The 24,616-nt window shown below is 37.5% G+C and overlaps 1 protein-coding gene across 3 annotated transcripts in view; it reads right to left on the reverse strand.

Moving 5' to 3' along the window:
* Nucleotides 1-24,616, reverse strand: part of NFATC3 (nuclear factor of activated T cells 3) — a 103,946-nt gene that overhangs the window by 36,163 nt on the left and 43,167 nt on the right. For all 3 annotated transcript variants that reach the window (XR_008391868.1, XM_037162560.2, XM_037162561.2), the window contains exons 4-6: nucleotides 19,607-19,806; nucleotides 10,690-10,862; nucleotides 6,790-6,930 (exon numbers count right to left, since the gene is read on the reverse strand). Coding sequence is in view for 2 of the 3 variants with exons in the window: in XM_037162560.2 (XP_037018455.2) it covers nucleotides 6,790-6,930; nucleotides 10,690-10,862; nucleotides 19,607-19,806 (514 nt within the window). In the remaining variant the exon portion in view is untranslated. The remainder of the gene's footprint in view (nucleotides 1-6,789; nucleotides 6,931-10,689; nucleotides 10,863-19,606; nucleotides 19,807-24,616) is intronic.

The following is a 24,616-nucleotide window of genomic DNA, read 5'->3' on the forward strand; positions in this document are numbered from 1 at the left end:
GATCACTGAAGGTGCTTTCAGAATGGGAGTTACATGTTCACAACTGCAAGCTCATCCAAAGCCGGTTAACTACCACCATATAACATGATTCAATTTAAATCAAAAGCTCTTAAAAACAAAGCTCTGTATTTAATATAATGAATTACACAGTGAAGCTCCTTTATAGATACATATTATATTCAGACACAAATTAATTTTTATAATGCAAAGTGATAGTTTTAAGATATCTCTTCCTCATACTTCTTGCTTTGCTTCAAATATGACCTTTGCAAAAAGACATTCATTGACCACCTGACATAGAGATTTCATAATTCTATCGCTATTACTTTACACTCTTACTTCACTGTACTTTTATCTGGAATTATCTTGTTCACTTATCTGTTTACGTTTATTATCTGTGCACCCACTTGAAGGTAGGCTCTATCAAAGAAGGCAACCTGAAGATTATATTTACTATTATATCCACAATGTCTAGTGTTTTTCATGTGCCAGTTGCTTTATACACAATTGATAAATTAACAAATTGTGAAACAAAACTGATAAGATGCGCAAGTATTGGTCAGAGTTGAAGGGGTTGGAAGGAAGTAAATTTTAAGGGAGAAGACGACAGTTGGAAACATGTTTACCAGCCTGAGAAGGCGGCCCTAACATTAATGAAGTTGGGCAACCCAGTGAGAGAAACTGGTTTGTGAAGTCTGACAAGTTTTCATATTTTAAGTATTGGTAGGACATAAGTAGCAATTTTAAGTGGATACTTTTAAACACAGGTTTGAAGTTTGTTTAGGAGAAAGAATGTGACTATAGAAAGAGATCTTGTAGCTGATGAAACTGCCAGAACAAAGGAACATCATGAAAAAAAAGTTGAATATAAAACCTTGGGAAACATCTATATTTAAGGGCCAGAAAAACTGAAAAAAAGAGATGGGTGTGAATAAAAATGTGCTGAGAATCAGGTAAGTACAATTACACAAAAGCCAAGAAAGAAAAGGGTGTCGAGAAGAAGAGTAGATAGCTGACTGTCAAATTTTTAGGAGGTTACAATTCCAATATAGGGAAAGACAGATTGAAAAGCAAGTAGCAGGTAAGGCAATGAAGGTAGATGACAGATTACTTTTCCAAGGGGCTGGACAATAAATGAAAGAAATGAAACCACTGCTTATGAGGATGACAAAGTCAAGGGAAAAGGCATGTTTAGGATGAGAAGACTTGAACATACTTAAATTTCAAGAAAAAGTATTCAGTGGAAAAAGAGATACTGCAATTATAGGAGACAAGCTATGGGGCAATATATAATTTCAAATAGTTAAGTTTTAAAAAGATGAAAAATGAGTATTTAAATTAATAAAATTAAGCCCCCAAAAAGGTAAAAAGATGAAAAAAATGCAGAAATTAGATAAACAAAACAATAACACAACTAAAAGGATCAGTAAAGCCAAATACTCTGGAAAAACTAATGAAAAAAACAGATGACACAAATAACAGCAGAAAAAAATTTAAAAAGCGTATGACTCCATATGCAGGGAGTATTACAAGCAAATCAATGCCAATAAATTTGAAAACTTAAGTAAAATAATTAAAATAATGGTATGAAATAATAGAAAAAATGTTAATTGGTCTCTGCCTCCAGTTCCTAGCATATGGTTCTTTTTTTTTTTCAAAAGATTTTATTTATTTATCTGTAGAGGGGAAGGGAAGGAGAGAGGGAGAGAAACATCAATGTATGGTTGCGTTTCATGCGTCCCCTGCTGGGAATTGGCCTGCAGGGAACTAGCCTGCAACCCAGGCATGTGCCCTGACTGGGAATCGAACTGCGATTGTCTGGTTCGCAAGCCCGTGCTCAAGCATATGGTTCTTAAAACCTGGTAAGGCAGCGGAGGTGGGGGGCACCGCCCCAAAAAACAGAATTATTTTCTGAAGGGCAGGCCCCTTGTAGTACAGTCTTCCCCTGCTAGGTGAGCATTCTAGGAACCCATCTGTAACAGTGTACCATCTGGCAATGTTGTGAGAGGATGCGTTCAGCTTCAGTGAACTTTTCTGAAGACTCTTTCGACGTGTTTGTCCATCTCATGATGGGTGATTTAACAGCGTACCTGTCCACACCAGCCTGAGTATTCAGCAGTTTTTTACCAAAAATGGTATGACCCTGTGTCTTACCCTCCCTATTCATCCAATCTTACCCCCAAAGGCAATTGCCCTCATAAAAAAAAGTCTTCAAAGAAAAATGTTTTGCTGATGTGGAAGAGTGAAAGAAAACAAAACAAAAAACACAGCAGAAGCACTAAAAAGCATCATAACTGACAAGTTCAAAAACTGTTTTGAGCCCTAGCTAGTGTTTTGAGTGCCAGCCTGCGCAACAAAAGGTCACCAGGTCTGACACCCAGTCAGGGCACATGCCAGGGTTGCTGGCCAGGTGCCCAGTAGGGGGCACAGGAGAGGCAACCACACACAGATGTTTCCCTTTCTCCCCTCTCTAAAAATAAATAAATAAAACCTTTTAAAATTTTTACTTAAAAAAAAAAAAAAACCTGTTTTGAGCAGAGAAAAACATCTGGATAGGTGTTTTGCATCAAATGAAGAGTACTTTGAAGGTGACTGAAGTTTAAACATATACACACAATTTTTTTTTAATGAATTCTGTTTTTTTTGAGGGGTCTCCCCACCCCATCATTTCCTGATAAAAGCACTAGGAGCATCTTTTTTCTCTAATATTTGGTTCCTGACATAGAGGTCCTAAATCCCTCGGACTTTCCTAGATCAAATATGAGTGTCTTTTGTTCAAAGGAGGGGGATGGACTCTTGGTGGGCTCCTGGATGAAGGATGGTCACTAGAAAGACCAAAGCCATAATTAGAAGCTTGGAACTTTCAGGCCCACCCCACTTTCTCCAGAGAGGAAAGAGAGGCTAGAAATGAAATAATCAATCAATCATGTCTATGTGATAAAGCTGCAGTAAAAATTCTGATACTATGGGGTTCAGGCAGCTTCTGTGTTGCTGAACACATGCAGGTGCTAGAAGAATGGTATGCCTGTAAAGGCTATAGAAAACCCATGTTTCTCCCCTCATATCTTGCTCTATGTATCCCTCCCACCTGGGTGTTCATCTGTATCCTTTATTATATAATAAACTGGTAAACTTAAGTAAGTTTCCCTGAGTTCTGTGACATGTTCTACCAATGATCAAATCCAGGAAGATGGTTATGGGAACCTCTGATTTGCAGGCAAGTCAGACAGAAGTTGTGGGTAACACCTCAGACCAACTACCTTCAATTGGCATCTGATGTGAGGGACAGCCTTACGGGACTAAGCCCCTAACCTGTGTAATCTACACTAACTCCAATTAGTTTCTGAACTGAATTAAACTGAACTGAGGACACCCAGCTGGTATTGAAGAATTGCTTGATACATGGGAAACCCACATATCATAATATTACCATACTCAGAAGTGTTATGATAGTAAAGGAGAAATACAGGAAGAATGTGTTTTTCTATTCACCTGGAAAATAAAAACTGCCTAAACTAACTCAAAAAGAAATAAACTTAGGTGGTCCTATAAGCATGAATAGAATTATATCAGAAATTAATAGCTCCCCACAAAAACAGATCCCAGCCCAGAAGATTTCAGAGGTAAGCTCTGCCACATGTTCAAAAGGTGGTAAGACTACATGACAACACTTTTGGAAAGTGGAAAAAGACGGGTTACTTCTCCAACTCACTTTGATATCCAAAATACAAGGTGACCAAAAATAGGTTTACAGTTGTAAATACGCAAAACTGAGTTTATTCTTGTATTACTAATGACTGTATTATTTTCCATATCAACAATGGCAAACCTACTTTTTGTCCCACCCTATATATAAAGAATCCTATAATAAAAATGACTCAACAAAAAGAAGGGTAAAGCCATGAACAGATACTACACAAATAAATGGCCCATAACAACCTCAATATGATTAACAGGGAAATTTAAACTCAAAATTCAAAATACCATTTTATCCCTATTGAATTAATAAAACTTAAGAATTGTAACATTCTTGACTACTCCACCAGGTGATAAGCAGAATGTTTGCCTTGGCCATTGTGGCTCAATTGGTTAGAGCATCATCAAGTAAACCAATAAGTCACAGGTTCTAGTTCTAGCCAGAGCACATACCGGGTTGCAGGTCTGATCCCTGGGTGAGGCACATAAGAGCAGAAACCAACAAATATTTCTCTCCCTCTCTCTCTAAAATCAGTGAGCATGTCCTTGGGTGAGGATTAAAAAAATGTTACACCCTACAATAAAATCTTCATAGAAATCTTTTTTTTTTTTTAAGTAAAATGTTCATAACAGAATTGTTAGCTACTGTTTGGCAGCACCAAAAACCAGACGCTGCTCAAATGTCCAGTGAGAGTATGGATAATAAATTGTGGCACATTCATACAGTGAAATTTAGATACAGTGAAAGATAATTCAGTTATATTAAAACATTAATGTTGACCACTGGGGGAAAAAACTCTTTCAAAGGAATACATATGGTACTACATGAAGTCCAAAAATCAGAAAATACATAAAATAAAACTAAAAAAAAAAACAAAAATTGATCCAGGGGCAGAATCCATTTGGGAAGGGACAAGAATGTGACTCCAAAGGTAAATGTCCTATTTTTTATATTATTCTTATGAGAATGGTATTTCATTTCACATTTTTAAATGCTTAAAAAATATGAGAAAAGGAACAGAAAATGTTTTAAATATGCTCAAGAAGGCTGAAATAAAACACTCTGATAGACATAGGATTCTGCTACTTCTCTAAAAATTAAGATATAATTCATATAATTATGTAAAAATGCATAAAATTCACTTAAAAAATCCTCACCTAAGGATATTTTTTCATTGCTTTTAGAGAGAGAGGAGGGGGAGAACGAAACATTGAGGCCAGAGAGAAGCACTGACCAATGGCTTCCTGGAGGCACCCAGACCTACAGGATGGTACATGGCCAAAATCAGGATTGAACCCACAACCCAAGTATGTGCCCTAACTGGGAATGGAACCCACAACCTTTCATTTATGGGATGTTTTAGTTATGGGATGAAACTCCAATAAAGCCATATCAGCAAGGGCAAAATTCACTCTTTTAAAGTATATGATTCAGAGATTTTTATATTCACAGAACTCTATCTAATTCCAGAAACTCCATGCCCATTAGTAGTCACTCCCCACTGACAACTCCCACCAAACTCTTACAACCACTAATCTACTTTCTGCTGATTCTGAATATTCTGTGCTGGCTTCTTTCACTCAACACAATGTTGTCAAGATTCATCCATGATGTAGCATGAACCAAAACTTTCTTCTTTTTTATAGCTGAATAATATTCCATCGTTATATGATTATATCCATTTATCAGCTGATGAACACTTAGACTATTTCCATTTTTTTGGCTATTATGAATAATCCTGCTATAAGCACTTGTGTCCAAGTTTTTATGTGACATGTTTTCAATTCTCTTGAGTATACATATAAAGTTTGTCCAGAAAAAGTCCAGCCATTGTTAAATAACGAGAACAGTTTGTGAAACATCGATGTAACCTAACAGACAGGGAGAGTGGACTGAAATGTGCATGTATGAACAATGACAACTGCACTGTACTAGTCAGTAAGGTGGTAGACGCTGTTGAGTGAGCATGTGCACTGTGTCGCGGTCATATTCAAAATGACTGAGCAAGTAGAGCAACTAATCTACATCAAATTTTATATTAAGCTTGAACATCCCTCTGCAGAAACTATTTGGATGATTCAGAAGGCCGCAGCTATGGTGATTGGCAGCTTCATCACCACAACACACCTGCTCATGCATCACATCTCGTGCAGTCATTTGGCAAAACATCAAATCACCCAGGTGACTCAGCCCCACTACAACCCACATTTTGTATCCTGTGACTCATGGTTTTTCCCAAAACTAAAATCACCCTTGAAAGGGAAGAGATTTGAGGCTGTTGATGAGATTCAGGAAAATATGACAGGGCAGCTGATAGCAATTGGGAGAACTGTGTGAGGTCCCAAGGTGCCTACTTTGATGGGGACTGAGGCGTCACTGTCCTATGTACAATGTTTCTTGTATCTTTTTCAATAAAAGTCTCTACTTTTTGCCCTGGTTGGTGTGGCTCAGTGGATTGAGTGCCAACCCGCAAACCAAAGGGTAGCAGGTTCTACTCCCAGTCAGGGCACAGGTTGCCCAGGTTACAGGCCAGGTCCCTGAGTAGGAGGTATGAGAGTGGCAACCACACATTGATGTTTCTCTTTCTCTCTTTCGCCTTCTCTTCCCCTCTTTCTAAAAATAAATTACCAGTAAAAATATTTTTTAAGGTCTCTATTTCCCCTATTACATGGCTAGATACCTTTTAGACAGACATCGTATACCTAGGAGTAAAACTACTGAAAGATCCTTCTACTTTTGAGACATCTTTTTTTTTTAATCCTTACTCAAGGATATGTTTATTGATTTTAGAGAGAGGGAGGGAGAGAGGGAAAGAAACAGAAAAACTTCAACTGGCTGCCTCCCACATGCACCCTGACAGGGGCTCGAATCTGCAACATTATCGTGTTCAGACAACACTGCAACCAAGTCACACCATCTAGGGTGAAACATCCTTAATAAAAATTAACACTTATATAAAAATTTAATAAATGTTTGATTTACAATAAAATCTGCATAAATGATGCCTGTAGCTTTAGGGAAACTTTATGTTTAATGTCAATGAAATATCTGAATAATTCAAGGTCAATCAATTCAAATCTTGTATTATTTACCTTGTCCTTTTTCAAGAAAAATGATTTTCGATTCTGGAAGAAAATTAGATCCAGTCACAATCATTTCATGACCACCATTTACAGAACAACTGCTGATACTGTACTTCTCAATATGAGGAAGTTCTTGAGCAGACCGCTGGGCTGTTTTATTTTCAAAAGTTGAGAAGAAACAAATTATTAGTTTATAAATTTTCATATATAATTGGCAAATTCAAGCTATATAATGAAAATAAAGAGAAGCAAATTCTGGGCTTTTACAATTCAAGATAATACTAAAATATCCATCAAAATAACTACATTATATAGAAAATAAAATAAAGTCATTAGCTTTGTGTGACTTCTTAATTATCTTCTTAAGACTACAACTGTAAAAAAAACTAATAAGAGAAATTAATGCTTGCAAATTTATATTGACTTCAATGCATTCACTTTATCCAACTTTTCTCTTTTTAGCTTAAGTCTTTAATACATTTCTTCCCTACAACTGTTAAAATCAATAAATCTAATTATAAAAGACAAATTAAATCCAAAGACATATAATTATGTTTCCTACAATTAAAAGACAAGTTTCTAAAGGACAAATGCCAAGTAGCCTTTTCATCAAGAAAACATCTATATCATCACTGAGACCATCAGGATTCCATTTTGGAAGATTTTCTAAATAACTAAATAACTGAAGTATACATGAAGTATACATTTCCATAGTAAATTTTTAAAAAATAGATGTAAATGTTTCTATATTATACTAATACTTCATTTCCAGGGTATGTGAACAAGTTTTTCTTAATGCTGTAGCGTCATTATTCAAATTAACGTTATAAACAGTGATCTTGGTACCCCTTTGCATGATACTAACTGATTCCAAGTAGCTACATTTTCTAGAAATGGTATTTCTGGCTCTTTTCTCTTCAAAACAAAGGAAAAATGTGGATTACACTCTATTCTTCACATTTGGAAAACAAGTCTACTTTTAGTCCTGCTTCTTGTGTGGGAAAACTGGTGGTTTTTAGGGTCAGCTGTGTTTTGTTTGGCTGGAATAACATTTAAAGAAATTTAAACTTGAATGCCTTTAGGAAAGACACAGTTCACTATGGCTCTCATCTTTCATAACTATTGAACACCAAGCCACAAAATGTATGTGGATTGGGACACCAGCCCCATTCAAAGAGAATGGTAAAACAGATTCTTTCATAAGACATAGGTCTGGGATTTAGGATGAACTATCACTTGGGAAGTACCCAGCATCAACCTAGATCTCAGAAAATACTTATATCCCTACTTAAGTTCCAAATGACTCACTGAGAAGGAACATGGAAACAAGCACTGACTAGCCTAGGGAATAGACTAAATCAAATTTTAGACATGTATGGTAGAAGTTGGTCATCATAAGTACATTCAAAGTAACAGTAAAAATGTTTTCAACAAATGGCGCAGTCATAGCAAAAAATTATGTATATGTTAAAAACAGTATTTTTGAAGAATATTTAGCAATATGAGAAAATGCCCACTATAAGTGAAAATACCAAAACAATTAATAAAACTATATTGTAAAGCCCTAACCAGTGTGGCTCAGCTGGTTGGGCATCGTACCACAAAGCAAAATGTTGCCAGTTTGGTTCCTAATCAGGGCACGTGCCCAGACTGTGGGTCTGGCCCCCAGTCTGGACACATTTGAGAGGCAACTGATAGATGCTTCTCTCTCATATCAATGTTTCTCTCCCATTCTTTCTCTCTCCCTTCTCCTCTCTCTAAAAATAAATAAATGAAATCTTTAAAAAAACCTCTATCAGGTAAGCCCAACTAAAAAATACTGTATATATGTACAGATATATACACCAAAAAGAAAAGGAGAAAGAAAACCCCTCAAAATAGTTAATAGTAACTATCTTTGGCAAGTGATATTTCAAAAGCTTTTAATACTAGTCTTTGTACCATTCTGCATCTTCTATATTCTCAACAATAATCATGTATTAATTTAATAAACCAAAAGAAAAAAATCACATTAAATTTTGCCCTGGCTGGTGCTGCTCTGTGGATTGAGTGCCAGCCTGGAAACTGAAGTGCTGCTGGTTCAATTCCCAGTCAGGGCATATGCCTGGGTTACAGGCCAGGTTCCCAGTTGGGGGTGTGCAACAGGAAACCAATCAATGTATCTCTTACATATCAATGTTTCCCTCCCTCCCTTCCCTTCTCTCTAAAAGTAAAATCTAAGTAAAATCTAAGAAAAAAAATCACATTAATAAACTAAAAGTAAAAATAGAAAATCATTTCAAAAAAACTTCATCTTGAAAACTCAAAATACTCCAGAACCTTATTTAAATTACTTTGCTAAACACATGTGTTTGTATGGGCACAGAATACTCTGGCAGGATAATCAAAACACTGGCAATGATAGTTGCTTTGAAGAAGGAAAACTAGTTGACTTAGAAATTTGCTTCTCACTCTATACTCTTTCATTCTTTCTAAATTTTGTATCAGGTGACTGTCTTACCTATTAAAAATTATTACAGCCATGGCTAATGTGGCTCAATGGATTGAGGGATGGCCTGCAAACTGAAAGGTGGCCAGTTCAATTCCCAGTCACAGCATATGCCTAGGTTGCAGGCCTGGTCCCCCGTTGGGTGCATGCAAGAGGCAACTGATTGATTTATCTCTCGAATATCAATGGTTCTCTCCCTCTCTCCCTCCTTTACCCTTTCTCTAAAAATAAAAATTTTATTTTTTATTTAATTTTAAGAGAGTAAGACAAAGAGAAACATCAATATGTGGTTGCCTCTCACATGCCCCAACTAGGGATCCGGCCTGCAACCCAGGCATGTGCCCTGACTAGGAATCGAACCAGCAACTCTTTGGTTCACAGGCTGGCGCTCAATCCACTGAACCACACCAGCCAGGGCAATAAAATATATATTTTTTAATTAATACAAAAATTACTTCTACAGTGATGTTTTTTTTTTTACCATGGATTTATTTATTCAGTGATTCCCAGAGTCAATAGGGAAATGATAGTCATTCCAATTCAGCAAACAACAAATGGAGGCACAGAAAGAAAATTAAGTAGGTATAATCCTGAATTAAGAATGCATGTGGTTAACAGAAATAAAATGGTATAACTATTCCTTTAGTTCATGTAACTAAAAAAATACTAAGAACCTGTGCTCTGTCACCTACAAGCAAATAACCTTAGATGAGTACTTGAGATATTTGTGCCTACTTCCTCCTGCACAAAATTAAGACATGAAATTAAAATATTTCTAAGGGTATGCCAGAGAGACCTGAGCAGCAGCAGTCTTTCAGTCCTACCAGCTAACCTACCAGAGGTCCATAGTTCTCCAGGGCTTGAGTAGTTATTTATCATGTTCTAGGGCCTTTTTTCATTTCTTTCCTTTGTAATCAGGGGGAAAGGATTTGATTTCTCAGTCTGGTGTTGTTAATTAAATTTATGGTAAAAAAAAATCCCACAAAAAAACAAAATCTTGTGAGTTCTTATTTAGCTGAGCTGTCAGCTCACTGAGACAGGCATGTTCCTACATAAAGGCTGACATTTTAATGAAATAACAATAGCCAGGTAACACTTACAATCGTAACTTCATGATTTGGTCCTCAAGTATAATGAAGCCCATCTGCCTCATATACAGATAAGAAAACTGTAGTCAGGAGAATTTGTCTATAGTCACAAAGCTACCTACAGTCAAATTATAATAAGAAACCATTTTCTAACTTCAAGATCATAACTCCTCCTACCTAACCATGTAGCTTATTTCCATACAAGAAAATCCTACCAGCTATCCAGATTCTGTGCCTCACTTTACACTTTAGATCCAAACATCATATTACAAACAAGACAGGAAATGACCTATTGGAAATGAAATTTTAAAACATCATCACAAGCTCACTTACAGCACTCAACAGGTATAGAAGCAGTTTGCAGAGAAAGGACTTTTCCATTGGGTTGTGGGATGTGTACGCGAAACACAAGTCGTACTCTAGTATTCTTTCTGCCAATATCAGTTTCTCCTTTTCGAAGTTCTATATCTGAATTTCGGAGTTTCAAAATACCGGCACAGTCAATACTAGGGAGAAAAAAATATAAACATTTTACTTGTTTACTTATAATCAGTGGTTCTAAACAACTCAGCTAAGTAGCCAGTGCAATTTGGCAGGGAAGAACTATCACTACGTAAAATCAAAAATTAAAAATGTTTGAAAGTGAAGGGATTAAGAGAAAAAAAAAACCCTCAAAGACACAGACAACAATATGGTGATTACCAGAAGGAAAAGGGGTGGGGAAAGGTAGAAGATGATAAAGGGGAGATCAATAGAAATTTTTTTGAAAAATATTTTTGCATGACAGAAGTGTAATAGGTTGTCTATAAAGAGGGATGTCAATAATTCCTTCCCATTCCTGTACGTGCATGCTACTTTTTCCAGAGTTCCTATGTCCCCTCTCCTTGAGAGCTGGCTTTACAGAATATGACCAAGTGATGCTGTATAAGTTATAAGCCTAGCACTTAAGAAGCCTCATAACTTCCTCTTGGAGCCCTAAGCCACCACAATGAAGTCCAAATAGCATGCAGGAATGAAAGGCCAAGACAACCCTTGACTACAACAGCCATTTTGGATGTTCCAAACCCAAATGAGCTACCAGCTGGATTCAGGTGTATGAGCGATCCTACCCATCACCACATGAATGAGCTGGTTGACTCCAGCCAACCCAAAGAATCATTAAAAGAACAAAGTTATTAGGCCAGAAAAGATTCATATGTAGGCCCAGAGATATCATTAATATATTTTTATAGTCATATGCTTATTAATAAAACAGCTTATCAGGATATCATTCTTGCATCTCTAACAATATTACATATTTCTAAAGTTTCTAAACTATAAATTTTATATTTTCTCAACTATATGACATATTTCTATGTCATACAATGCACAAACAAAATTACAGTTTTGGCATTTAAGGTCTAACATTTCAATACTTTCAAAATGTATTACTAAATATGGTTGCTTAACACGTATCATGGTAGGAAACAACAGTACCTACAACGTATCTTTCTTATTCATATATTGGAAGAATGTAGCAAACAGATAACTACTGATCAAATGTTCCAGTTAAAGTTTACTCTCTTATGGCATTCATTGTTATTCATCCTTTTACTGTACCTACCAACAGTCCGACTCTAATGCTCACTGTCCAAAGGCTGTACAAGTAGCTTTGATAGACAGTATATTACAGAACTAGGTTATCAAGATAAGAACCAGTAAAGTACAAGAAAGAATCCCAAAAATGGTATTTTCATCTTCAGAAAGACACAGAATAATTTCTAAAAAGAAATATTTTCGAAAATAAACAAAATAAATATTTAATATCAAACAACTGTACTTCAGCTCAAAGCAGTATCAATCAAACCATATCAGGCAGTGACCATTCACGTTAACATGCCAACATGGATCTTAGGGGGAACCCCAGGGGTCATAAATTTTATTGAGTTTTGAGGGAAGATATTTTAGCAGAAAATTAAGCTTCTAACAGAAGATTTGGGGATCAAGATGGAGGTGATACACTTTGTTACCTCACACAACTAAAAGAAGGACAACAACAAATTTAAAAAAAAACCTACAACTGCCAGAAAATGAACTACAGAAGTCCAAAACCAAGGGGTTAAAGAAGAAACATTCATCCAGACTGGTAGGAAGGGCAGAGGCAGGCAGCCAGGGTGGTGAGGTCGTGCAGCAAGAAAGTGGACCTAACGGAGGAAAAGGCAGCTGAAGGACCAGGAGGTACCACATTCACATGCAGATGAACCGGTAGGAACAACTGAGGAATGAGACACACCACGCAACCCAGGGTTCCAGCATAGGGAAATAAAAGTCTCAAAACCTCTGGCTGTAAAAATCTGTGAGGGTTGTAGCTATAGAAAAAACTCCCAGCTTAACAGGAGAGTTCAATGGAGAGACCCACAGGGTCCTATAAGATACACAAAAACCCATCCACCCAGGAATCAGCACCAGAAGGGCCCAACTTGCTTATGGGTAGCAGGGGAAGTGACTGAAAGCAGGACAAGAGCTGAGCAAGTGGTACTGTTCCCTCTCTTACCCATATAGCACCACAATGCAGCTGTGTGGGGAATAGCCTCAAGCTGAGGCTCACTTTCCCACTTACAGTGTAATACCCTGTAAGCACACTGAGACAAAAAAAAATATGGCTCAAATGAAAGAACAGAAAAAGAACTAAGAAATGAGGAGACAGCCAACCTATCAGATGCTGATCTCAAAACACTGGTAATTAGGATGTTCACAGAAATGACTGAATGTGGACACAAAATAACGGGAAAAGTGAAGGCTATGCAAAGTGGAATGAAAAATATATAGGGAACCAACAGCGAAGGGAACGGAACTGGGACTCAAATCAACAATTTGGAACAGAAGGGAGAAATAAACATTCAACAGGAAAAGAATAAAGAAACAAGAATCCAAAAAAGTGATGAGAGGCTAGAAACTTCCAGAACAACTTTAAATGTTCCAACAGGGGTGCCAGAAGGATAAAAGGAAGAGCAAGAAATTGAAAACTTATTTGAAAACATAATGAAGGAGAACTTCCCCAATCTGGCAAAGAAAATTGACTTCTAGGAAGTCCAGGAAACTCAGAGTCCCAAAGAAGTTGGATCCAAGGAAGCACACACCATGGCACATCATAATTACATTAGCCAAGATTAAAAAGAAGAAAGGAATCTTAAAAGAAGCAAGAGAAAAGGAGACGGTTACCTACAAAGGAGTTCCCCTAAAACTATCAGCTGATTTCTCAAAAAGAAATCTTGCAGGCAAGAAGGGGCTGGAAAGAAGTATTCCAAGTCATGAAAGGCAAGGACCTACATCTAAAACTACTTTATCCAGCAAAGCTATCATTTGGAATGGAAGGGCAGATAAAGTGCTTCCCAGATAAGATCAAGTTAAAAGAGTTCATCATCACCAAGTCCTTATTATATGAAATGTTAAAGGGACTTATCTAAGAAAAAGATCAAAACTATGAACAGTAAAATGACAACAAACTCACAACTATCAACAACTGAACCTATAAAACAAACTAAGCAAACAACTAGAACAGGAAAAGAATGACTGAAATGGAGATCACATGGGGGGTTATCAGCCAGGAGGGGGAGGTACAGGGAATAAGAAGTATAATGGTAGAACAAAATAAACAGGGGGAGGTTAAGAATAGTATGGGAGACGGAGAAGCGAAAGAACTTATATGTACAACCCATGGACATGAACGAACGGATGGGAATGCTAGAGGGAAGGGCAGTGCAGGGCAGAGGGGGATTAAGGTTTGAAAAAAAATGGGGCAACTGTAATAGTATAATCAATCAAATGTACTTAAAAGAAGACGATCTGGATTAAGAGAATCAAAAATGATGATCTTAAAACTGTTTAACAAATGCAAAACATACTTGAGTCAGAGTGGTGAACACACAATACATGTACAGATGACATATTGTATAATCGTGCACCTAAAACCTGAAGAATTCTGTTAACCAGTGTCACCCCAATACATTCAATACAAAGGAAAAAATGCCAAACAAAAGATAAAAACATACCAACAAAAACCTACAGATATTGGAATGAAAATAACTATTAAAGTCTGTTTACAACTAAAACTATATTTTAGATCAGAATGTAACACTGCCACATCCATAGTCATCTAGTTTTAACACAAGAAGGGAATTTTTGAGCCGGTAATATAAAAAAGACAAAACAGGAAGGAATTATAAATACTGGCATCCTATATTTAAAGTAACTTATAAAGGGTGGTGAGCTCTATGGCTTATGGGTTAGTGTACTGGTTTTATTTACTTTTTCTTTTAATCCTCACCCAAGGATATGTTTATAGATGTGTGTGAGAAAGAGAGGGAGCGTGGGGGGGGGGCGTGAGAGAGAGAGAGAGAGAGAGAGAGATCTATCGAATGTCTCTTGCACACCCCCAACTAGGGACCTGGTCTACAACCCAGGCATGTGACCTAACTGGAAATCAAACAAGCAACCCTTCGGTTTACAGAACAATGCTCAACCCACTGAGCTACAGCAGCCAGGGCAGAATCTGCACCCCTGCCGGTGTATGGGACAACACTCCAACCAACTGAGCCACCCACCATTCAAAAGAGATTAGGATTGAAATAACCAAGCTTGAAGGATAGTAGACAAAATAAGAGGAATACCTACCACTTTTCCCACTTACCGCTTTTAGAGAACAGTAGAGCCATTTAATAAACACCTCTAACTCACCTATGCATAAATTATTTTGAACAGCGAATGGTCTTATCTACCATTCACAAAATTTTATCTATCACTATATAAAACTACATTATATTCAATTACTGTAGCTTATAGTATTTAGTTCTTGGATATAGCAGGCTCATTTAGCATTAGCTGTCCTATTTTCTAACATACATGGAAAAGGTTTTTCAGGTTTGATAACTTTCTAGATGCTCCTTATTGAACCCTTTCTTGGAAACACACAATGTTGCTACAAGCCTTGGTTTCCACAGAACTCGTTTCCCATCTAACAGTGCAGAGTGGATACAATGGTCTGAGAAGTTTCAAGTATGTGTCTGGCAGGGTGGGGTAAGGGGGCTAGTTGCTTGTTATTAACAACAACTGTATTTCTGCAGCTTTTTTCTTTATGGCGTCATCCAACCAGGCAGTATATGCCAGTTCTGTTGGAAAAGGGACATGAATCATGACTACCACTTCTGTTCCATGTGCTAATAGATACAAAAAGAAGGCGGCAGATGTGTTCAAATCCCACTCTTCTGATTTTTTCCACACGATTTGGTGTATGAGGCTTTCCCAATTTCTTGAGAATTTGTATTAGAAACTCAGGTATTCTATTTTCTTGAACTTATTTATACACTACTTTTAGAAAGGATAAGGCTTTTTACAATATAATTAATTACAAATAAGGCCAAGAAAAAATAGAAAAAAATTTAAATATAAGAAACAGGAAACAAATATATCCTAAACCCAGGGTTATATGAATTACTATAACTGACTTAATCATGAACTTCCTGGAAGTCAAAGCAAAAAATAAATGTTATAAAGTTTTTATAGATTTCTCCTTGTCTGGTAAAGCAAAACCTACCATGTTATCAGAAAATAGTAACTTTCCTCCTTTAACTTGAAAGGATTCTCTATGTGTGTATAATAATGACCAACCTAAGGAAGAGTGGTTTTTTTTTTTCAGATTATGAAGAAATATTCATATGGCTATTTCTTATACTGTCCTTCAAGCAAAGTAAAGCAGCATAATATGCTTCTTGTGATTTTCTATTTAACTTGATTCATGTGTAGTACTTTAGATATCCAGAGGGATAAATGGACAACAAACCTGAGGGGTATCTTATCTTCCAGAGACAAATTTTACGAGTTCTACAGCTAACTGTATATTCATATGCTTTAAATGCTAAATGAAAAAAGTAAGATTCTAGAGTGAAAAAGAAGCTGACTTGCATTCTCATTCAGAGGCTGGCCACCTTGCCTTATTTGAAAATGGGTTAAATAGGACATTTGGAGGAAGAGCCAATGTCTTCCTTAAGAGTTTTGTTCAAGTGCCTGAACAAGCATTGGTTGAGACTCCAAAGTTCTAAATCACAGAACATGAAAATTTTAAGAGTACAGATTATCGACTTCCACCAAGATGGAGACGTAGGTGGAACCACCTTGCCTCTGTACACAACCAAATCTAAGAACAACTATTTTTAACAACAATAAACACAACCAAGCCACACAGAAAATCGACAATACGGAGTCCAAAGACAACTAAATGCTCAGCTAAACCGGTAAGAGAAGCGAAGCCAGCAGCGGAGCAGGTTGGCAAGAAAAAATCCCCGGGTGGTGTGCGGTGCGCAAGCAGCCGAAGGCGCTGATCGCGGGCTAGCTATGGGAGCACACAGGGAAGAGGCGGCGGGCTGTCTGCGGTCGGTGGGTCACGCATCTGCATGCGGATAAACCAGTGAGAAGGGAAGCCTACGCGGGCAGCAGGCTCGCACAATTCCGATGGGATAAACAGGCCCGGGGCGAGTGGTGTGACTGGACGGACTGGGCTAGCGGAGAGGACCGCCATTGCTCCCTCTCTGACCACGCCCCCACACACAGCGTCACAAACCAGTGACCTGGGTCGCCCCGTCCTGGTAAACAACTAAGGCTTCGCTCCGCTTACTTAATGGCATGAATAGACCAAAAATGGCTCTAGGACAACTCAGAGCCCCAGAACCGATAGATCTAAGCGATGAAAAAATAGCCAGTCTTTCAGATGCACAGTTCAAAACACTGGTTATCAGGATCCTTACAGAACTGGTTGATTTTAGTCACAAATTAGAGAAACTTTGGAAGCTAAACTAATTGAAATGAATGGTAATACAAAGGAAACCAATAGTAAAGGAAAGGAAATTGGGACTCAAATCAAGGGAGTGGACCAGAAGGAAGAAAAAAAATGATCAAACAGAAAAGAATAAAGAAATAAGAATTCAGAAAAATGAGGAGAAGCTTAGGAACCTCCAGGACATCTTTAAACGTTCCAACATCCGAATTATAGGGGTACCAGAAGGGGGAAAGGCACAGCCACCAGTGGAAAACTTATTTGAACAAATAATAAAGGAGAATTTCCCCCAATCTGGCAAAGGAAATAGACTTCCAGGAAATCCAGGAAGCTCAGAGAGTCCCAAAGAAGTTGGACCCAAGAAGGAACACACCAAGGCACATCTCATTACATTAGCCAAGATTAAAATGAAGGAGAGAATCCTAGAAGCAGCAAGAGCTAAGGGGATAGTCACCTACAAAGGAGTTCCCATCAGACTGGCAGCGGATTTCTCAAAAGAGACCTTACAGGCAAGAAGGGGCTGGAAAGAGGTATTCCAAGTCATGAAAACCAAAGACCTACAACCAAGATTGCTCTACCCAGCAAAGTTTTCATTTAGAATGGAAGGACAGATAAAGTGCTTCTCAGATAAGACCAAATTCAAGGAGTTCATCATCACCAAGCCCTTATTATATGAAATGTTAAAGGGACTTACCTAAGAAAAAGAAGATAAAAAAAGATGAACAGTGAAAGGACAGCAAACTCACAGTTAGTAACAACCACACCTAAAACAAAAGCAAACTAAGAGGACAGCTAGATCAGGAGCATAACCATAGAAATGAAGATCACATGGAGGGTTAGCAACAGGGGAGTGGGAGGAGGAGAAGGGGGGAGAAGGTACAGAAAATAAGTAGCATAGACAGTAGACAGAAAATAGATAAGGGGGAGGGTAAGAATAGTAGGGGAAATACAGAATCTAAAGAATTTGAGACACGTGTTCATGAACTAAAGGGGGAAATGGTGGGGGAGGGGTATGCAGGGTGGAGGGGAATGGAGGGGGGGAATAGAACAAATGTAATGGCATAATCAATAAAAAAGTTAAAAAAAAAAAAGAGTACAGATTATCAACTAGCTGTCTGCACTTGCCATGAAAAAACTGTTACAGTCCCTGTGTAATGACTCACTAGGTTGGGCTCTCGGGTACTGTTCACTTGAACAAGGCAGGCAAATTAAGATTTTATTTAATTTCATATTAACTTGTCTTTTCTGGTAATAACTACATAAAAGAAAGGGTAAGTGATTTCTTGAGGCAATTCTTATTTTGTTAGAATTATAATACAAATTACTATGTCCTCAGTGGTATATTCAGTTTATTTTAAAAGTCACTTAATATAATTTAAAAGAAAAGAGCTAGAGACTGATACCTGACTGTTTTTGCAACGGCCAGGGATGGATGTTACTACCAGTTTAAGAAACATCTATACTGTAGTTTGAAATAACTTCTGTAACAAACTTCACTGTAAGTTTCATGTCCCTGGTAAGTGACAGATTAAGAGCTACCTACTAAATATCCTTTCTTCCATTTTTCCTTATTAATAGGCCCCTATACTGTTAGAGGTGGCAAAGTATTTAAGTAAAAAAAAAAATTACCCCAGTTTTCCTTACATACAAGAATAGTCAGTGAGATGTATTGGGTAGGTTTCTGGGACAAGCTGTTTAAAAAGGCCTGACACAGATAGAAATTCTCTTATAACCATCCTATTGCTTCTTCCTTATTCCTTCTGGGATTGGGATTGTGATGACTAGAGCACCAGCAGCCATTTCAAATCACGAGACAATCTTGAGAATGGAAACCATATACTAAAAATTGCAGGGATGAAAAAATAGAAGGACCTTAGAAACTCAATGACTTACGAAGCCACTGTGCTAGCCCTAAGATGCTTACGTGTGTACTTTTATCATGGGATGCAAAACTAAACCTCTAAATTATTTAAGTCACTGCATTTCAGGTTTCTTTAACAAGCAAATCTATATAATCATAACTAATATTTGTGAGCAAAACTCTACTGCATACTCATTTGGAAGTTGGCCACCTAGAGGTAGAGTCAAAGTTTTCCTTAAAAGAAACATAACAATCATAATTATACTGTACCTGTTTACTCATTGTTTACCCTATTAGACTATGAGCTTCTTGAAAAAAAGTCCAAATATTTTTCTTTCTGTCACCTAGCATACTGTTTGACTAGTACTACATGGGTTCATACACTTTTGCTGAATTGAATTTTCTTTCTGGAAATACACTACCAACCTTAGCCAGTGTACTATGACTATTTAAATAATGTTATTCAGTAATTTAGAACAACAAATATTTTATTTCTGTACTATAACAAGAAATGTATGTTCTTTCTAAAAGTTGTTTTAGGGGATAAAAAACTGTCCATTTGTGGGTATGTTTCAAAATACCTGGCTGACATATTATTTTCAGGAAGAAGTGGAATTTCCAGAACCTTTGTGCTGGCAATTATTATCTCTTGGCTTGCAGTAGCAACTGTCTTCCCAGTGATTCGATGCACCTGGTAAAATGCATGAGGTCGTAAATATCGATCATCTGCTGTTCCAATAAACATCTGTAGATTTATTGGCTTTTCACTATATCCAAGCAGCTAATCAGGAAAAAAAAAAAACAGAGAAAACAAATTCATTATCCATGCATTTTACAATAACCATATAACAGTAACTCTTTAGATCTGTATCACATATTATTAATATATAAACTGTTATTTCAAAAAAGATAAGTTAAAAAAGTAAGTGGGCATGTTCTCCTTCCCAGGAGCATGCCCACGTCTTTCTTCCTTCTCACGTATGCATCTCCTAAACACTAAGGGTTCCCACAAGACTTGCAACCAGGCAAGCAATGGGCAGCAGCAGCTCACCCTGGACTAACCCACCGAACTTGTCTTCAAGGGCCCCTTTTCTCTGACCTTCCGGAGAGGCAAAGCAGGCCTGCCTAGGTTCTCTCCTAGTGCTTCTTCTGTCCTAAGCCCCTCCTTGTCTCACTGTCCCCAGCTTTAATAAACACACTCTCAAAAAAAAAAAAAAGAGACAATACTAAGTGAACAACCTTCTAAATTCTGGAAGTAGTTTAAGAATTATAAAATTCTGAAATACTGGGGGGGAAGTGGGCTGGGATGGGAGTAAAAGACAGAAAACTGTACTTGAACAACAATTAAATAATTTTTTTAAAATTCTGAAATACTGTATTACAAGGGATGAGGAGTTTTTTGTTATATTTTACTCTCTAGGTCCATCCATGCTGTCATAATGGGTAATGCTGCATTGAACAGGGGTGCACATATTCTTTTGAATTAGTGTTTTCAGTTTCTTTGGATATATTCCCAGCAGCAGAATTGGGCAGTTCCATTTTTAATTTATTGAGATAACTCCATACTGCTTTCTATAGTGGCTGCACCAATATGCATTTTCACCAACAGTGCAAAATGGTTCCATTTTCTTCACACCCTCTCCAACACTTGTTTGTTGATTTATGGATGACAGTCATTCTGACAGGTGTGAGGTGATATCTCATTGTGCTTTTACTTTGCATTTCTCTGATTGTTAGTGACACTGAACATCTTTTCTTACGTCTATTGGCCATCTGTAAGTACTCTTTGGAGAAGGGTCTATTCAGTTTAGGAAATTTCCCTTTCCCTTAATTTGTTGGGGGTTTTTTGGTTTTGGTTTTTAAATGAAAGACTATTAAATTTGTAAAAGCCTTTCCTGTGTCAATTGAGATGATCAGGTCATTTTTATTCCTTCCTTCCACTAATAAGATGTATTACATCATTTGATTTGCATATGTTGAATCACCTTTTTCATTTCTGGGGTAAATCTTACTTGGTCATTTACATAATCCTTTTATAACGTGCTGTTGGACTGGATTTGGTTTCCTAGTTTTTGTTGAGAATTTTTCTGTTTATATTCATTAGGGATATTGGTCTGTAGTTTTCTCTTCTTGTATCTTTGTCCTTATCATTACCCTTTCAATTTAAAACAAATTTCCATTTCTATGTTAAAATTCTACCATCTCTTCACATATGCAGCCCACCTTTTCTACCAGATGATTTAGCACTTTATCATGGTTCCATTCAATTATCTTTCTGATAACTCCAACATAGATATAGTTAGACCCAGCGTCTGCTTCTATCGATTATTTTCTTTTTATTGTGGTTGACACTTTCTTTTGTGTGGCTAACATATACAAGACATTTTGTATAAAAGAACTCCAAAGAGTGAATAGAAAATGTACTCCAGAAGAGGCATGCTACTTCATCAGGTCACAGTCTTTATTGAGGCGGCTTTATTGCAGTTTTAGTCTGATTCCTCTGTTTTGAGATGGTGGTTTCCTGGCTCTTAGTGGAAGTCTTAGAAGCTTTGTAGAGATCTCTCCCCACTCCTACTCTTGGCCCCAAATGTGTCTAGGAAAAAGATTGTTCTCTGTGGCTGTTAATACATTAATGTATTAAAACAACAAGAGAACTATGGAATAATATGGGTTGCATAAAATCCATTTTTCAGTAAGCAGAGTGGAGAAGGTATCTAGCTCTTTAAGGCAGCACTGATGGAGTTTCTGGTGCCCAGCCCCGAGCACCATCAGTATAAGCTGTGGTCATGAATCATCATGCCAGTGATGATTTCACTACATCAGTACTAGGTAGGGTGGCTAGACAGAGTTCCATGCCATGTAGCTTCCAAGCCTGAGCTTTATGAGTTCCCTAATAACCTTTAAAAAAAATTTCTCTTCCCCCGCCAAAAAATTTTTCTCTTCTGTTTGTTGTGCTATGGTTTATAAAGTATCCTGACATGTGATATCAAATAAAAATTGCAGGGAAGAAGAGTGCCTACTACAGTGTCTGGCATGTAGTTAGTAATAAATAAATGTTAGCCATTAGTCTGCATTCATGATTCTAAGCATAAGTGTTTCAAGTGTGTATGAGGATTTTAATTCTATGTGGCTCTTCAGGTGAATGCCTTATTCCTTTCCTGCTGGCCCAACCCTGGCTTTATAGTGGATTTGGTAACCAAGCAACTTCATAACTTGTTGATGTATCCTCCTTTGCCCAGAAAAGGACATAAAGACTTTTGCCTATTATCACATAATATAATTTACCCAGGATGGTTTTTAGTCCTGTAACATTTATAGAGAAGCAATTAAAGCCTGGACCATTGCAACAGCCTTATAATGGCCTTCCCTGTTTTCACTTTTGCTTCCCTACAATCTATTCTCTGTCCATAGGGTCAGAACTAAAAATATTAACCAAAAAATTTCAATCCCCTGTTCAGAACTGTTTAACAGCTTCTTTCCACACTCAGAACTAAATTCAATTGCCCTATAATGATTTACAAGGCCTATGTGATCTAGGCCCTGGCTAACTTGATGCCTTACCTTCTCCTACCCTACTGTTTCCACACTCTGCCCTGGCCACCCTGGCCTTATTGCATGAATCATACAAGCTCATTCCGAACCTCAGGGCCTTCACACTTAATATTTTATTCCTCTGGAATATTTATCCCTTTCTTCTTCATATCACCTTATGCCTTCAGCTCTGTACTCAAAGGTCAGCTCCTCAGAGAACTCCATCCTGTCTAAAATACCGTATCTCTGTCCTCTTATCCTGTTTTACTATTTAGTACAGATCACTGAAAAAGCGTATTATACATTACCTATCTTCCTCAGTATCATGTAAGTTCCAAAAAGGCAAAAACATTCTCTTGGTCACCACTCTACCCCTTCCCTCTTTTTATTGAGGATCTACTATGGAAATACCCATATTGAATGTTATTGCTTCAGCCAGTATTATATAGGTGGCTCATAATTAAAAACAAAGTGATATGTAGTAAACTTTAAGAAATTAGTGAAGTCCTGGCTGGTATGGCTCAGTGGACTGAGTGCTGGCCTGCAAACCAAAGAGTCACCAGTTTGGTTCCTGGTCCGGGTACGGGCCTGGGTTGCAGGCCAGGTCCTCGGTGGGGGGCGCATGAGAGGCAACAACACATTGATGTTTCTCTCCCTTTCTCCATCCCTTCCTCTCTCACTATAAATAAATAAGCCCTTCCTCTCTCGCTATAAATAAAATCTTTAAAAAAAAGAAATTAGTTAGGACCCTAAAAAGGCAGACATTTTTATAAGTAATATAGGATGTAGGAAAGGATATGATAAAAAGCAATTAAGATTCTAAGAAGGAGAGAAAAGACAGAATCATGGAAACTAAGAGACTGAAGCACTAAAATCATGCAAACAAGAAGTTTAAGCTAGGGTGGAAGTAAGAACATAAATAGAAAATAGGAATGGAAAAGGATGAATGCAATAAATCTTTCCTATAAGGTCCTAAAGAGATCTTTGTAACTGGCTACACATAAAATAAAGACAAAAACAGAGAAGTTAGAAATTCTGAGCCTCAATATCTAGAAAAATGGTGGTATCACTAGCAAATTTTTTTTAAAAAGGAAAAAGGACAGTCTTGGAAGGAGAAAGGGTAATGTTTTCAATGTCAGTCATGCTATATTCAAGTTAACAGTGAGACATCTAGGTGAAAATGTGAGGCTATATAATATGTACATTCTTTCAGCCCAGTCACAGCGTTACTGCATAAGAAATATGATGCTTTGCTATTTCATTAGAGAAAATAATGCACAGTCTATTGCGTCTTGAAAGAATGACATTTGAAATCCACTTTCTTCTGGTTTTGACACGATGAGTATGCACTGTAAAAGTTCCAGTACAATGAACAGACAACCAGTGCTGGAGAAGATGTGGAGAAAAGTGAATCCTTATGTTCTGTCGGTGGGAATGAAGATGGCTACACCCACTGTGGAGAGCAGTATGGAGTTAACTTAACAATTAAAATAGAAATGCCTTATGATCCAGTGATTCTACTTCTAGGAATTTATCTGAAAAAACCCAAAACACTAATTTGAAAGAATATATGTATCCCTATGATCACTGTAGCATTATTTACAAAAGCCAAGATTTGGAAGCAGCCCAAGTGTCCATCATTAGATGAGTGGATTAAAAAGCTGTTACCTGGCCCTGGCTGGTGCAGCTCAGTGGATTGAGCACAGGCCTGCGAACCAGACAATCGAGGTTCGATTCCCAGTCAGGGCACATGCCTGGGTTGCAGACCAGTTCCCTGCAGGCCAGTTCCCAGCAGGGGACGCAGGAAAGGCAACCATACATTGATGTTTCTCTCCCTCTCCCCTTCCCATCTAAAGATAAATAAATAAAAATTTTTAAAAAAGCTGTTACCTGGACTTTAAAACAAAAAAAGGAAATCTTACCCTTTGCAACAGCTTGGATAGACCTCGGAAGTATTATGCTAAGTGAAATAAGCCAGTCAGAGAAAGACAAGTCCTGTATGATTTCACTCATATGTGGGGTCTAATGAATAAAATGAACGGCTGTGCAGCCCAGTTCCT

This window comes from Artibeus jamaicensis, unplaced genomic scaffold (genome assembly GCF_021234435.1).
Source record: "Artibeus jamaicensis isolate MK-2021 breed Jamaican fruit bat unplaced genomic scaffold, CSHL_Jam_final contig_464, whole genome shotgun sequence".
Taxonomy (NCBI): domain Eukaryota; kingdom Metazoa; phylum Chordata; class Mammalia; order Chiroptera; family Phyllostomidae; genus Artibeus; species Artibeus jamaicensis.